This window comes from Phocoena sinus, chromosome X, assembly GCF_008692025.1.
Source record: "Phocoena sinus isolate mPhoSin1 chromosome X, mPhoSin1.pri, whole genome shotgun sequence".
NCBI classification, from domain to species: domain Eukaryota; kingdom Metazoa; phylum Chordata; class Mammalia; order Artiodactyla; family Phocoenidae; genus Phocoena; species Phocoena sinus.
Genome location: NC_045784.1, coordinates 73,704,186 through 73,717,378, shown reverse-complemented (window position 1 = coordinate 73,717,378; position 13,193 = coordinate 73,704,186). Strand labels below are relative to the sequence as shown.

Sequence of the window (13,193 nt, the reverse complement as noted above, 5' to 3'; positions counted from 1 at the left end):
AAATTACAGCTTCAAGGAAAGGGGGCAATATGTATCATAGATCAAAGGTTATAGTATGTCTCTAAGAGATAGCTTAGTCTAACATCCTAATTTTACAGATGCAGCAACTGAAGTCCCAAGTTATAGAGTGATTTGCAGGGTTGTTTTCAGGCCATGAACTTCTGACTCGTTCTCCAGAGCTCTTCTTGCTATACCACAGCACCTCATCAAATGAGGCTTTATGGGAAAGTGCTTTGAAACCTGGAAAAAACTTTACAAATTTTACATAGTATCCTTATGCTTATCTGAAGTGCATATAGTTTTAAATGAAAAATAATGACACAAATATATAGTATCAGTAAACATCGTCATGTACACTGTGATCAGAATCAACGTTTCGTCTGTAGTGTATAATCATGAAAGAGAATCAATGAAAAAGAATTATTTTTTCTTCAAAGAATTTTTTGTTAAAAATACCTACTACATTTGCAAGAATCTTGGGAAATAGGAGCTCTCGTAAAATGCTAGTGGGAGGGTAAATCAGAACAGCTTTAGAGAGCAATTTGGCAGTAACTATTAAGTTGAAGATGTGCATAGCCCACAGCTCAACAATTTCACTTCTGGCTTATACATCAGAGAAATTTTCCCACAGGGGCACAAGAAAACATGATGCCCATTACAACAAAAATTAGAAACAACCTAAGTGTTCATCAGTACATTAAAAAATAATCAAACTGTGGTATACTCATAGAATGAAAGAGTATAGTGGACAATTTTTAAAAATGAACTAGACCTACATGTATCAACGCAGATAAATCTCAAAAACATAATGCGAAAACAACAATTACAAAATGATACTATAATACCAAACCACTTAGGTACATTTTAAAAACAAAAATCAATGCTGCCTATTATTTATGTATAAATGCACATAAAATTTAAAAACATAGCAATGATACACACCAATTTTAAAGTAGTGGTTACTTCCAATGAAGGGTGAAGTATAATAGAAAGAATATTAGTGTTACTCATATCACTAATGCTTTACAGAAACATCTGTATCTGTAATTTTTTTCAATTGAGCTCCGAATCAAATGTAGCAGAATGTAGACCTGATTATTGGTCCACAGGTATCTCTCATTATTTCCTGCTCTTTCTATTTGAACTATTTTATAATTAATGTTGCTAACTTTACACACTACCAAAGTGATGTTACCAAAATTGATTTCAGAATAGAAATATCATTTTTGATAAGTCAGAAAAAGTATATATATACATATACATATAATGTATATGTATATATATAAATATAATGAAATTACATGTTTTGGTAATTAGTCTGATTCCAGTTGTCAGGTTATAAAATATATTAATCCAAAGTATATGAGCTTTGAACTCAAATGGCCTTCATTCAAATGCTGGCTCTGGTATTTGTAGGCTGTGTGGCCTTAGATAAATCACTTAACTTTCTCTGTACCTCAATGTCATCATCCATAAAACAAGAATCACAATAATAGCACCTGCCTTATAGGGCTGTTATGATGATTAAATGAACTAATACGTGGAAAACACCAGGGATATCATGTTCAAAAAATGTTAGATATTATAAAAAGTACTAGTTCAACAAAATTTATCCTGAATAACCTTATTTATATGTCTACATTGGTCAAAAAGTCACTTATTTCTTAGATTCTGTATCTTTCAGGACTAGCCAATTAACTAAGAATCTCCACTTGTTAGAGTTTTTAGGGAATGGTTTTAATTAATTAATACATTTAAACATAGTTTATCCCTATCACACAACAGATTACCTGTGGTCAAAACTATCTGATGATCTAGAAAGGGTAGCACTGTCCACCCAAATTTTATTTAAGTAAAACCTCAGCTATTTTGCACATTGTCATATGTGTTGACCAGTTGTCCAACAATTTATCATCTTTCATATGTTTTTTGTGTTAAATCTGCAAGTAGAATAATATGTCAACAAATGAGGGGTGTTTTTTTTTTAGTTAATTTAGGATTTGAGATTGTGAATTCTTTTCTTTCTCTTTCATTTTTACTTTTCTCTTTTTCTTAAGTCCTCTGATAAACGTTTCTCAACAAAAATGACAATATTAACTTACCATCCTGACTAAGGATTTGTGGTACAGATCATGGGGGTCATTAAAGCAGGTTTAGCACTGTTTTTTTTTTTCTGGTTTACTTTTTTTTTGCTAGAGAGGTTGGAATTTAATTGTTTCCTTTTTAGACAAATATTCTTTAGGATTGCCAGTGATGAAAGGGGCATACAGATGTCAAAAGCACTGTAGCACAGTGGGATTATGTGCTAAGGTCCAGGGCAGGACAGACAAACAAGCAAAGTCTCAGATCAGTCAAACAGCTACCTCAATAAAATCTCAGATGACCAGCTTTTGTTTTATCTTTGCCAATGCCTATCAAAAGTTCAAATGAAGTTTTGTTGTGCTAACTACTTACATTTCTTTTATTTCTTACTTTAATCATTTGTAAAAACAAAGGAATTTCACCAGATAAAATAGAGAATTTGTTTAAAGGCAAGCCAATTTAAAATAAAACAATACATGTTATATACATGGCTTTCTTCCTATTAAAGCACCATAAATTAGGATTTAAGTAGTAGCCTTAATTATGCTATATGACAGAGCCTAACTTAAATATTCTCTTTTGGACATAGAAGAAATTATCTTTCGTACTGCATTGCACTGATAAATATGAAAATGAAAAATTCATAATTTTATCTTAGTTTTCAAACCACATTAAGGGAAAAATATCTTGGCTATTTCCATGTAGTAAGAAAAAAATCACAAGGTGCATAACCACCATTTTGAGTATCAGGAGAATTATTTACAAGCACTCCACTTATTATTTATTTACTTTACTTGAATTTTCCATCATCAAGATCTTTGGGTGCATTTATAACATACTGTGATTGTCTAAACCGCAGTACCTAGAGGACTTACAGTTTAAAGCAGAGGTTGCAAACCCATGTGCTAGATCCAGACCACAGATGGGTTTTGTTTTGCCTGCATAGTGTTGCTTTTTATTGAGTTAGTTACCAACATTTAAGAATTGGAGAATTTCATATAAAAATCTGGATTCCCAGTTTCTCTTAAAAAGTCAAATCTTAACAACAGTGGGCCTGCATTCCCACCTGGTAGCAATCAGCTGAGCTGAGTAATAGCTGCCACCTTTGGAAAGAATATATGCTCTCTAGGTCACCATAGTCCCCACCACTCCCTATTGCTTATGGCCTTTCATTTATGCTACCACCCTTGTCTCAGTAGGCATTAGAGTTTGCAACTCTCCTGTTTCCCTGTAGTTTATTTGTCAGCACACATACTTTCAAAAACATTTCACAGTTTTTCTCAGATTACAGTTAGTGTAAAAACTCATTACATATATATATATATATATATATATATATATGCATATGTAATGTGTGTTCTGACTAATCTAGAAATAAATATATACAGTTATAAACTACTGTTATGCTTAATTAAAAACAAGAAGTTGACATTCATTTACATATCATTTTACTAAAAAAAAGTCAATTGCAATGCCTGAATTCAATTGCATTTGTATAAAATCAAAGCACTTACTTTCAATATCCCAAACCTAATCTCAAAACTCAATCCACTTAAACTTTTTCAGTTAAAATCATTCATTAATGAAATCTAGTGGGTTCTAGTCTCCGTCAGCATTGAAGTCACAGTTTAAAAATAAGTTTAGCACTTAAGGAGGCACATCCACTGCTTCAGGTCACTTGGGTATTATTTAGTGTGCATGATATTTGAGAGTAATATTTAGTGCAGAAAATGCCCCAGATATTATAAACACCACCATGATGATTTTCATTTTCTATGTTGAAAACCCAGGATAAATCACATGGTGTGGTCCCAATCTCTCTAACAACCCTATGACATTTTTCTTGTAGAAAAATACAGATAAAACATGCATCATGAGCAGCCCTGAAGGAAGGGGGTAAAGTCACCATAGGGTGATTTAACCAGAGAAGGGTGTGTGGCAGTCAATATCAAACTGTACTTTAGAATCATGGGTTGCCCTCCTTCTCCCTTGCATCTCTGAGTTAACTGCCCATTCTTTGTTCCCATTACAACCTAAAAGGTATGAAGTCTGGAGCAGTATGGTGTCTCTGATTGCAATTTAACTGAAATTGTCATAGATATTTTAGGAAGTTTCAAGCATAAATCTTAGACTTCCAAATATTTTTAAAATGTATTTTTAGAGAAAAAATAATTTCAAATATTTTAGAACTAGTAGCATGCCTACAATATATATCTGTGCTTAATGCTTAGAAAAATTCCAGAAGATTAGAAGGCCTGGGTTTTGGGGGGTTTTTGCCATTATTGCTGTAGCACACTTAATAGCCTGTGCTGCCCTGCAAAAGTGAATGTACCTTCCTAAGCATTTCAGAGCCATGGGGCAGGTGAATTACTTTCCCATTATTTTACATAGTTGTCAGTGATTTTTATGTCAGTGACCCTTACTCAACCCCCATCAACTTTGCAGCCTTTCTCTAGCTTCTACTTTAGTTCACAGGGAAGGAGTTGCTCTCTGTGGCTGGAAGTCATCTCCCAACTACGCGTTCCTGAGACTCACTCCCAGTTAATACATATGAATGATCACTAACTGGCAATAGTAAAACCATGAAGACCCCAATTAACTAGAACCCTCAAATGGATAGACAGGTTCTAATTAGCTATTTGGATTTCATTTTTCTTATTATTAACTAAAGATTAAGCAAGATTCAATATTTGCTGCTGAAAATTTTAAATGGCTCTACTTTCCTACCTTAGTAAGTACAGTACAGGGAATAAAATTACTGAAGTTGGGCTGAATCTGTACAGGCTCCAGGACATTCCCAGGAAGTTGATTTTTAAAAAATAAATACATAAATACCTGTTAACAGCTTGTTTTCTTGTCATTTGCCTCTTCCTTCTAAAAGGAGAGTGTAGCAAAAAATAAATAAATAAAACTGGTTAATTGAGAGTTCTGGTTAGTAGCTTCCATTAATCAAGTCTTTATTATATTTCACAAAAAATCTTAAGTTCTTCAGAAATTTTAGATAAGTTACACACAATGAAACACCAGCAGGGAAGAGCACAAAGAAAGTAGGAAAGCCTGAATTGCTATTAGATAGTGTTTTAAATATATGAATAATGTTATTACATTTCTGGTCTAATCCCCATTGAGTAAAGAATAATGTGAAATGTCATGTGGTTTAGGGCTTTTGTATACATGAAGGCAAGGAAATATGTTTGTAAATTTCTGTTGAAGAAAATGGCCTTGGGTCGTAACAGTTCCAAAAACAGATTCAGCAGTATTGTGTCTTTCCCCTTTCTTTCAAGAGCCTTCCTTCCCATCCCATTGAGTATTCCAACACTTTTTAGGGAATGAAAATCCCTTCTAGTTTTTTTTCTCATTTTATTCGGCCAACAGGATGATGAAAGTAAGCCAATATCAATGTTATGCCTTAATTTCCTAAATATGGAGCCATTAATCACACAGCTCACTATATACTGATTTCTGAAGCAATACTGAACTATCTTACATCTTCCCCCAAAGGGTTACACATGCACACACACACACACACACTCAGACACAAACACACATACACAGTCATATACACATCTGCACAAAATAAGTTAAACACATACATAAGAGATCAATAAAAAACCCACATAATTATCTTAGTTAACAAAACAACCATTCTTTCCAGTAGTATAATATCTCCCGGTGTTCCTAAACCCTTTAATAAAGAACAATGAAATTTAAAATGAAAAGATACAAAAAAACTATAAGTAGTGTAATTTGGCTATTTTGAGCCTTATTGTACTTCTTAGTAGTATAGAAACAGGAACCTCCTTCTAATGTCCACTACAAATATGTATGGTTAGTTCATCACCCCCTTCATAATCTCTTTTTCTAATAGCCATTTTGTTAAAAGACTCCTTTCAGGTGTTTGTTTGTTTATTTGTTTTTGAAAGGCAACTGCTTCCCTGCTTAAAGGCCTATGGAAACATTTTTTTAAAAACCCACAGATGCAAACATGTATCTGGGGTTGCGGGGGAAAGGAGGTGGCAGTGAAGAAAGGTGAGCATTTTTTCACCTACTCTTGTGTTTTTGTCACTTGATTGTCAGAACTATTTGATTTTGCTTTATAGTTCACTCACACAACCTGTTTTGAAATTACATTTTCTTAAAGTAGAATATACTCATACATACCAAGTCAATGATAATGCATACTTCCTTAATCCAATGGGCTTTATATTGGAGGACTTTTTCCCTTTTACCAGAGATCCTCTTTTTTTAACTATAAAATTTCCTGAAGACAACAGAACTTTTTTGACTGTCACCATATGTACATAATCATACTAAGTTAAAAAATAATTTAAGTCTTCTATAGCTTGAGCTTCATAGATTATTTAAGCATAGATTTTGAAATTACCAAATACTGAAACATTCTTGTTAAAATTATACAATAAATATATAAACATTCATGAATTAACTGTCCTTTTATTAAGGATCTTAAAATTTCTTAGAAAATTAGGAGTTTACCTTGACTTTTGAAAATTTCTCATTTGTCTTGTCAAATGTGAGAATGCATTTTACAATACTGCCTAACACTAGCTATAATTCTAGGACTTTAGGGACCACATGTTAAATACATATACTTTATTTTTGACATTCAAAATAAAACGTGACTTCTGTATTTCTGAATTTGTTCAGAAGCAGTATCGTTCAATCAGAATAGTAACCATATATTTAAAATTCCAAAAGATCAATAAAATGTTTCCTATGCTTTGATGTATGTAAAATGATTGTACACCTCAAAAATACACAAATTTGATTTGCCAGTTACCTCGATAAAGCTGGAAAAATGTCTCAGGCTTTTAAATGGGAGTCATCTGTTAACCTGGCACATATGACCATACTTTGGGGACTACTAAATTAGGCTTTAGCTGTTCCTCATACAGATAATATCTTTTAGTCATGTAATGTATTTTCCTTGCCCAATACAATAAACAAAATGTTGGTTTGGGAACAAATATGATAAATAGGACACAAGTCAAGCAATGCCCTGCCCCTACCCCTAACTTCATCTGTAGGGGATAAATGACCAGTAAATACGTGTTGGTACAATTTTTTTAGTTTCTTTCTGGAGACATGATTAAATCATGTTAACTTTTGCATTTCCAGTGTTGGAGGTTTTGGAGAGCTTCCCTCACTCTTAACTAATAATTTTATTCATTTTATATGTCAACTCTTGTTCTACAGCAGCTTTTATAAACCTGTTTAATCTCTTTAGAGATCCTGGAAATTCTTTGACAAGAATGTATTTCAAAAGCAAAAGGAACTGAAAGAGGCCTGGATATTTTAGGCTTATTTAAGTTTCCGGAGGGTATCCAAACAACCTCTTGATCACTTAAGTCTCTAAAGGCATGATCTTCCGATTCAAGAACCTGAAAAATAAAACTATTTTCCTCCTTTCAGAAATTTATTTTTCCTAGAACTATTTGAGAATAACAAAAACCTTGGTCATACTAAATATGTTTCTTCTGAAATACTTTGGTGCATGAGCTTGACTCTTTAAATGTCAGTGTGATTTAAAGACACAGTCTAAAGTAAAAAAAAAAGGGAAAATTACATACGGGATGGGTTGTTAGTAAAGATAAATGAGCTTACAGCGTTTTAAAATTTTTGTTTGTAAGAAGGGGGTTTCAATACATATATATTGTAAATATCAGTCACATAAATGAACTTTAATTATTAGATAAACTATCTGAAATCATTTCTACTGTATAAAATTTTAACATTAAAATCCTTCAAAACCTTCATAAATTTTAAATTATTTATTGTCGTGGCATATTTGTTCACAATATTTCTGTTGGAAATTTTTCTCCTTGTTTGTAGGTTTGGCTAAAGACACCATGAGTGACCCCTTGAATCTTGTCCGTTGATCCATATGGGAGTTCTAGCCAGACTTTTGTAAGGGACTTTTTAAACCCTGTTACACTAGTTATATTTCATGTCTTCTGGTTGATGATTATGTATTTCTATAGTATGTTCAGAATGGCTCAGATAAAACACTAAGTAAATGTTCTGGAAGCCAAACCAAACATTTATGGTAGATGTACATTAAAGCCCCTGAGACATTGGATGCAAACACTGCTTTATCAGCTTTTAGTTAACTTTGGTTTTGATGGTTTGATAACACACTGAGATGATAGTAAATTGTCCTACTTCTAAATTGTATGTTGCCTGTGGAGAGAACTTTGTCGCAGCCTCCAACTGTTAATTGCTGATTAAGATGGTGTTTCCTTCATAACATTTATAATAATGTGTAAATATTTTATTTATTTACATGTCTTAGATCTATTTTCCTTTTGAAATGCAATCTCCATTGAAGAATGAGTTTAGGTTTCTTGTTCATAGACTAGGCACTCAGTAAAAATTTGTCAATGAACTGAACATTGGCTATGTGAAGGGACAATTTACTCATTTAAATCCATCACTGTACAGTCTTAAAGCTTATTCTAATAAAATATATTTTAAGAACCTATTTCTTCTATGCTACACTGATTTACATCATTGATGATGGGGCTTAATTTATATAAGGATAGCTGGGGTGTTTTAGAATGAGTGAACTTTCACTGAGTAGGTAAAGTTGATCAGAAATATCATGAGCCCAAATTTAGTTCATGGCATCAAATATTCTGAATTATTGATGGGTGAAAAGTATAGAGTCATTATAAAGTTATTCAAGAGAGAAAGAATATTCTAAAATTTATTTTAATTATACCTTAATTTTTTCTAACATTTGGCTTGTTTAGTGAAGCTTAAATTCGATGTGAAACACTAACAGTTCTGTAAGCAGAACTCAGCTAAGCTGTTTCTAACAAAATGAGTTCATTTGCTAGTTGATCGTTCTGGTAATCCTATCTGGTTTAGTCTAGCTGCAGATGAAGACAATCAAGCAGGGTCAGAGCAAAGGAATCTCGGCCTGGACATGCTCTCAAAGTAATACTAAGAGGTGGGAGTGGGAATGAAGAAGATCACTTATTTCAAAGTCTGTTAAATTCTTGACATTCATTCCTTGATTTAATCTCTGACAAGGACCACTCTACCACCATTAAGTAAGATAAAATAAAATAGGATAAGATAAAATAAAAAGCATGTTCCTCACCAATTAAGACATCAGAGGCAGATACTCAACATTACAAATGATTACCTTTTGATGTAGCTCCTTTTTGTATCCAAAATCTCATGTTAAATAATAAGACCTTATTGTTACATAGTTTTACAGTTAACAGAGCATTTTTCTCATCATTAACTAAAGGAGTAAAACTATTCTGTGAGCAAAAGTGGGTTTGAAACACTTTCCCACTTTTATATATGTAGAAACTGAGACTGAAGGGTTTTTAATTTGATTCAGTGTTCTTCCACTTCCTGTTGTTGACACTATTTATCTATCTGAATATGAATGAAATACCCCTTTTTCTTGATACTTTTTTCGCTTGATCACTTTCATGATATGTAAAGAACCAACTTCTTTAAAGGTTAAGGGAAGCTCTTCAAACATACTTATAATTGATATCTAACGGTTTTCGTACTGATCCCACAGAGGCCGCATTTATCTCCTTACCCTATGATAGCACTTTCTTAGTTCAATATTTATCTACAAATACTTACTGATCATCAACTATGCACAAAAGCCTCTTTGCTATAGGCTATGGAGAATACAAAGATCTTCAAGCATGATCCCTGATATCAAGAATATTACAATCTGAAACGAAAGACATATCATAGTCACAAGTTGTTACATTGAAAGTCTGTGAGTGATAAATGCCACATGATTTCCTGGCGTAGAGTAGGCATTTAAAAATATCAGATGAATGAAAGTTGAATGCTTGGTGGTATAAACTAATAGCTATAAGAATTTAGTTGAAGCCATCACTTATACCTAGAGTGGTAAGTGAAGTCGTTATGAAAGAGATGACGTTTGATTGGGGCCTAGAGGAATAGATAGGTTTTGGAAAACAAAGAAAGAGGATAACAATGCTTTAGGAAGTTGAAACTGACAGGATGGGCAGAATGAATTGCTACAAGAGTGTCTGGAGGTGAGATCAGGCAGAAGATTACTGCAATGTCCTCCGCCTGAGATAACCAGGTAGAGATGAGAATAAAAAGGAATGGACATGTGCAACAGAGTCTAAAGCTAGCATTAATATGACTTAAAGCTTAAATTAACATGGAAACAAAGTATAGAATGGAACAAAGGAGAACTCTGAGCTTATGACTGATTCCATGAAAATTGATTTTCCAAGTTCTATGAAACCAAGTTATGAATGAATTTTCAAACAACCTATTCTGTAAGCAATAGTGTCAACAGAAAGAACACTGAACAAGACATAAGGAGACTTGGGTATTAGTATCAACGATGCAACCGGATGTGTGACCATGAGCAAATGACTTCCCTTTTCTAGATCCCAGTATCCTTATTTGTAAAACCAGGGCTGGATAAATTGACCTCTCCAGCCTATCATAGCTCAAATACTCTATGGTTCTCTGATTTCCGAGTTGCCAACAACCTAACTAAAATACAGGTAGATTAAATCAAAATTTCTTTGAGAAATTAGTAGCTATTGTAACTTAGTTGCCACTCCTGAGACATACTTTTTCTTGATTCATAAATTGTTATCGCAATATCTGTCAGTGGTATTGAACTAAGGGTCATATCCTTTCTATGTTTCAGAAAAGTATTGAATGAAAATTCTTCAGACATTTTACTTCACAAAGGAAATCAGTAGAGCATTGCTCTGTTTGCATGCTACAGAAAAACTGACTTGAAAACCTGAGAAGTACAGAAGCAAGTTTCACTTCTATTGAAATTTATACGTCTCTACCTATACGTATATTGAAGTGAGTTTATTTTCAATTAAATCTTCTTCAACCTTTGCTCTTTAAAGATTACAGAAATTCAGGGTTCTATCCTGTCTTCACAGTTAATACCTGGTAGTTCTAAGGTCAATCTAATTCCCCTTTTCAAATGTTACATCTTTTTTAAAAATATGGTAACCAGAACTAAACATAACATTCTAAGTGGGGTTATAGGAATGTTGCAATCTCATCATCTATCCTGTAGAATTTTAGGTCTTTCCTATAACCCTGCATGCAGGTAAAAATAAGCTGTCATTCATCAAGGAAGTCACTGTTATTTTCATTTCTCCTTTAAGCAGTTAGTTTTATCTGGGACTTCCTCATTGGAAAATTCCTAGAAACATAGAAAATGAAAGCCATAGTTTGCCTACAGAGAAAAACACACCACTCCCACTAACTGCTGTCTACCATCCCACTTCCTCCACCTACAATAAAAGTGAAAAGACATAACAGTATGTACATTTTCATCTATTTATTGATATGTTTAACATTACCTAACCCCATCAGTATCTGCTGGTTTTATCATTTAAAATGCAAACAACTAAAAGCAAGAACCATAACTAATGGATATCTCCTTGTAGTGTCTAAAAATAAGACCATGTACACAAAGCCTCTAAGACAAAGTGGTGAAAATGAACATTTAAAAGGACTGTGAAGTGCTTCCCTGGTGGTGCAGTGGTTAAGAGTCCGCCTGCCGATGTAGGGGACACGGTTCGTGCCCCCGTCCGGGAAGATCCCACATGCCGCCGAGCGGCTGGGCCCGTGAGTCATGGCCGCTGAGCCTGCGCGTCTGGAGCCTGTGCTCCGCAACGGGAGAGGCCACAACAGTGAGAGGCCCGCGTATCGCAAAAAAAAAAAAGAAAAGAAAAAAGAAAAAAAAAGAATAAAAGGGCTGTGAAACTTTCTGTCCCTCTGCTCTGAATAAGTTCCCCTATTCCTTTCTAATAGTAAAATGAGGTCAAATAATATGCTGATCTTAACATTAACCCTGGTTGCCTCTTTTTTTTTTTTTCGCATTTTTTAAACACATAAACTAACAATGGTTCCTTCCCCTCTGCTCACGTAACACTTTGTGCTTGCCTGTGTCATAGCACTCAGTCATATGTGTGTCTCTCTTACTATGCTGTGATTCTTTGAGAACAACAAAACCTAACTACTTAACACCTCCTTGATAACAAAATCAGCTCTAACATTATAAAACATGATTAAAGTCTTTAGAAGACACATGTTTGATAAAAAGTATTTGAGGTGATGGTATTTATTTCAAATGTAAATGTCAAGAGCAAGCTCATTTTTCCAGGTCCTATATCAAATCTTTGATGCAATGATATATTGCTTTTTAGTGGAAATTAAAATTAATCTTTATTTCTTTATTATGTTCATTTTCCCCCAGATTTTTATGTATACTACTAAAATCTTTATGAACATAGTTTGAATTTTTGTATTATCTTATTTTAATACTTTTAATCTTGTTGCAATGCCATGAATTATGAATTACAGAAAATTTCCTCCAACTGAAATTTCCTTCCCGAAGTATTATTGTTGTCCTTCCACACATTCTAGAGTTAGTTTTCTGTTGCCTCAAAAGTGTTCTGTATCATCTCACTCAGGTTTTTTTTTGGGGAGGGGACGGTACGCGGGCCTCTCACTGTTGTGGCCTCTCCTGTTGCGGAGCACAGGCTCCGGACGCGCAGGCTCAGCGGCCATGGCTCACGGGCCCAGCCACTCCGCAGCATGTGGTATCTTCCCGGACGGGGGCACGAACCCGTGTCCCCTGCATCGGCAGGTGGACTCTCAACCACTGTGCCACCAGGGAAGACCCTCACTCAGGTTTTTTTAATACAAGTTTTTCCTTTATCACTTGATCCCAATAAAATAAAATAATTATTTCTCCTTGGTGAAAGTCAATATTCTGATACTGTCTTGTACTTTAGGTGTCAATTTTAACAATTTAGCACAAACAGGCCCACCAATAAGTCTTCAAACAAAATTTCCAATATATGGATATCTAGGCAGCTTATTCAAATATACATCTCTTAGCTAAATTCACACCAAGGGTTATGATTAGCTCTAAATGAATACCCATGAAGGCTGTTAGCTATTTCACTACCTAATATTTTCTTTTGGTTATTCTCTTTGTTTAAGTGACTAAGTGGGTTTTTTCTCTCCTTTTCAGAAGTTGTCTGTATTAGTCCTTTTGTATATTTACCCTTTTCACTTTATAAATTACTAGA

General features: G+C 34.0%; 1 protein-coding gene across 2 annotated transcripts in view; it reads right to left on the bottom strand.

The window, feature by feature from the left end:
• DACH2 (dachshund family transcription factor 2) overlaps window positions 1-13,193 on the bottom strand; it is a 654,283-nt gene that overhangs the window by 501,734 nt on the left and 139,356 nt on the right. Inside the window, exon 2 of one of the 2 annotated variants that reach the window (XM_032619764.1) lies at window positions 4,918-4,956. The exons of the other annotated variant lie outside the window; for it this stretch is intronic. Within the exon in view, the coding sequence (XP_032475655.1) occupies window positions 4,918-4,956 (39 nt within the window). The remainder of the gene's footprint in view (window positions 1-4,917; window positions 4,957-13,193) is intronic. 2 annotated transcript variants of the gene reach the window in all.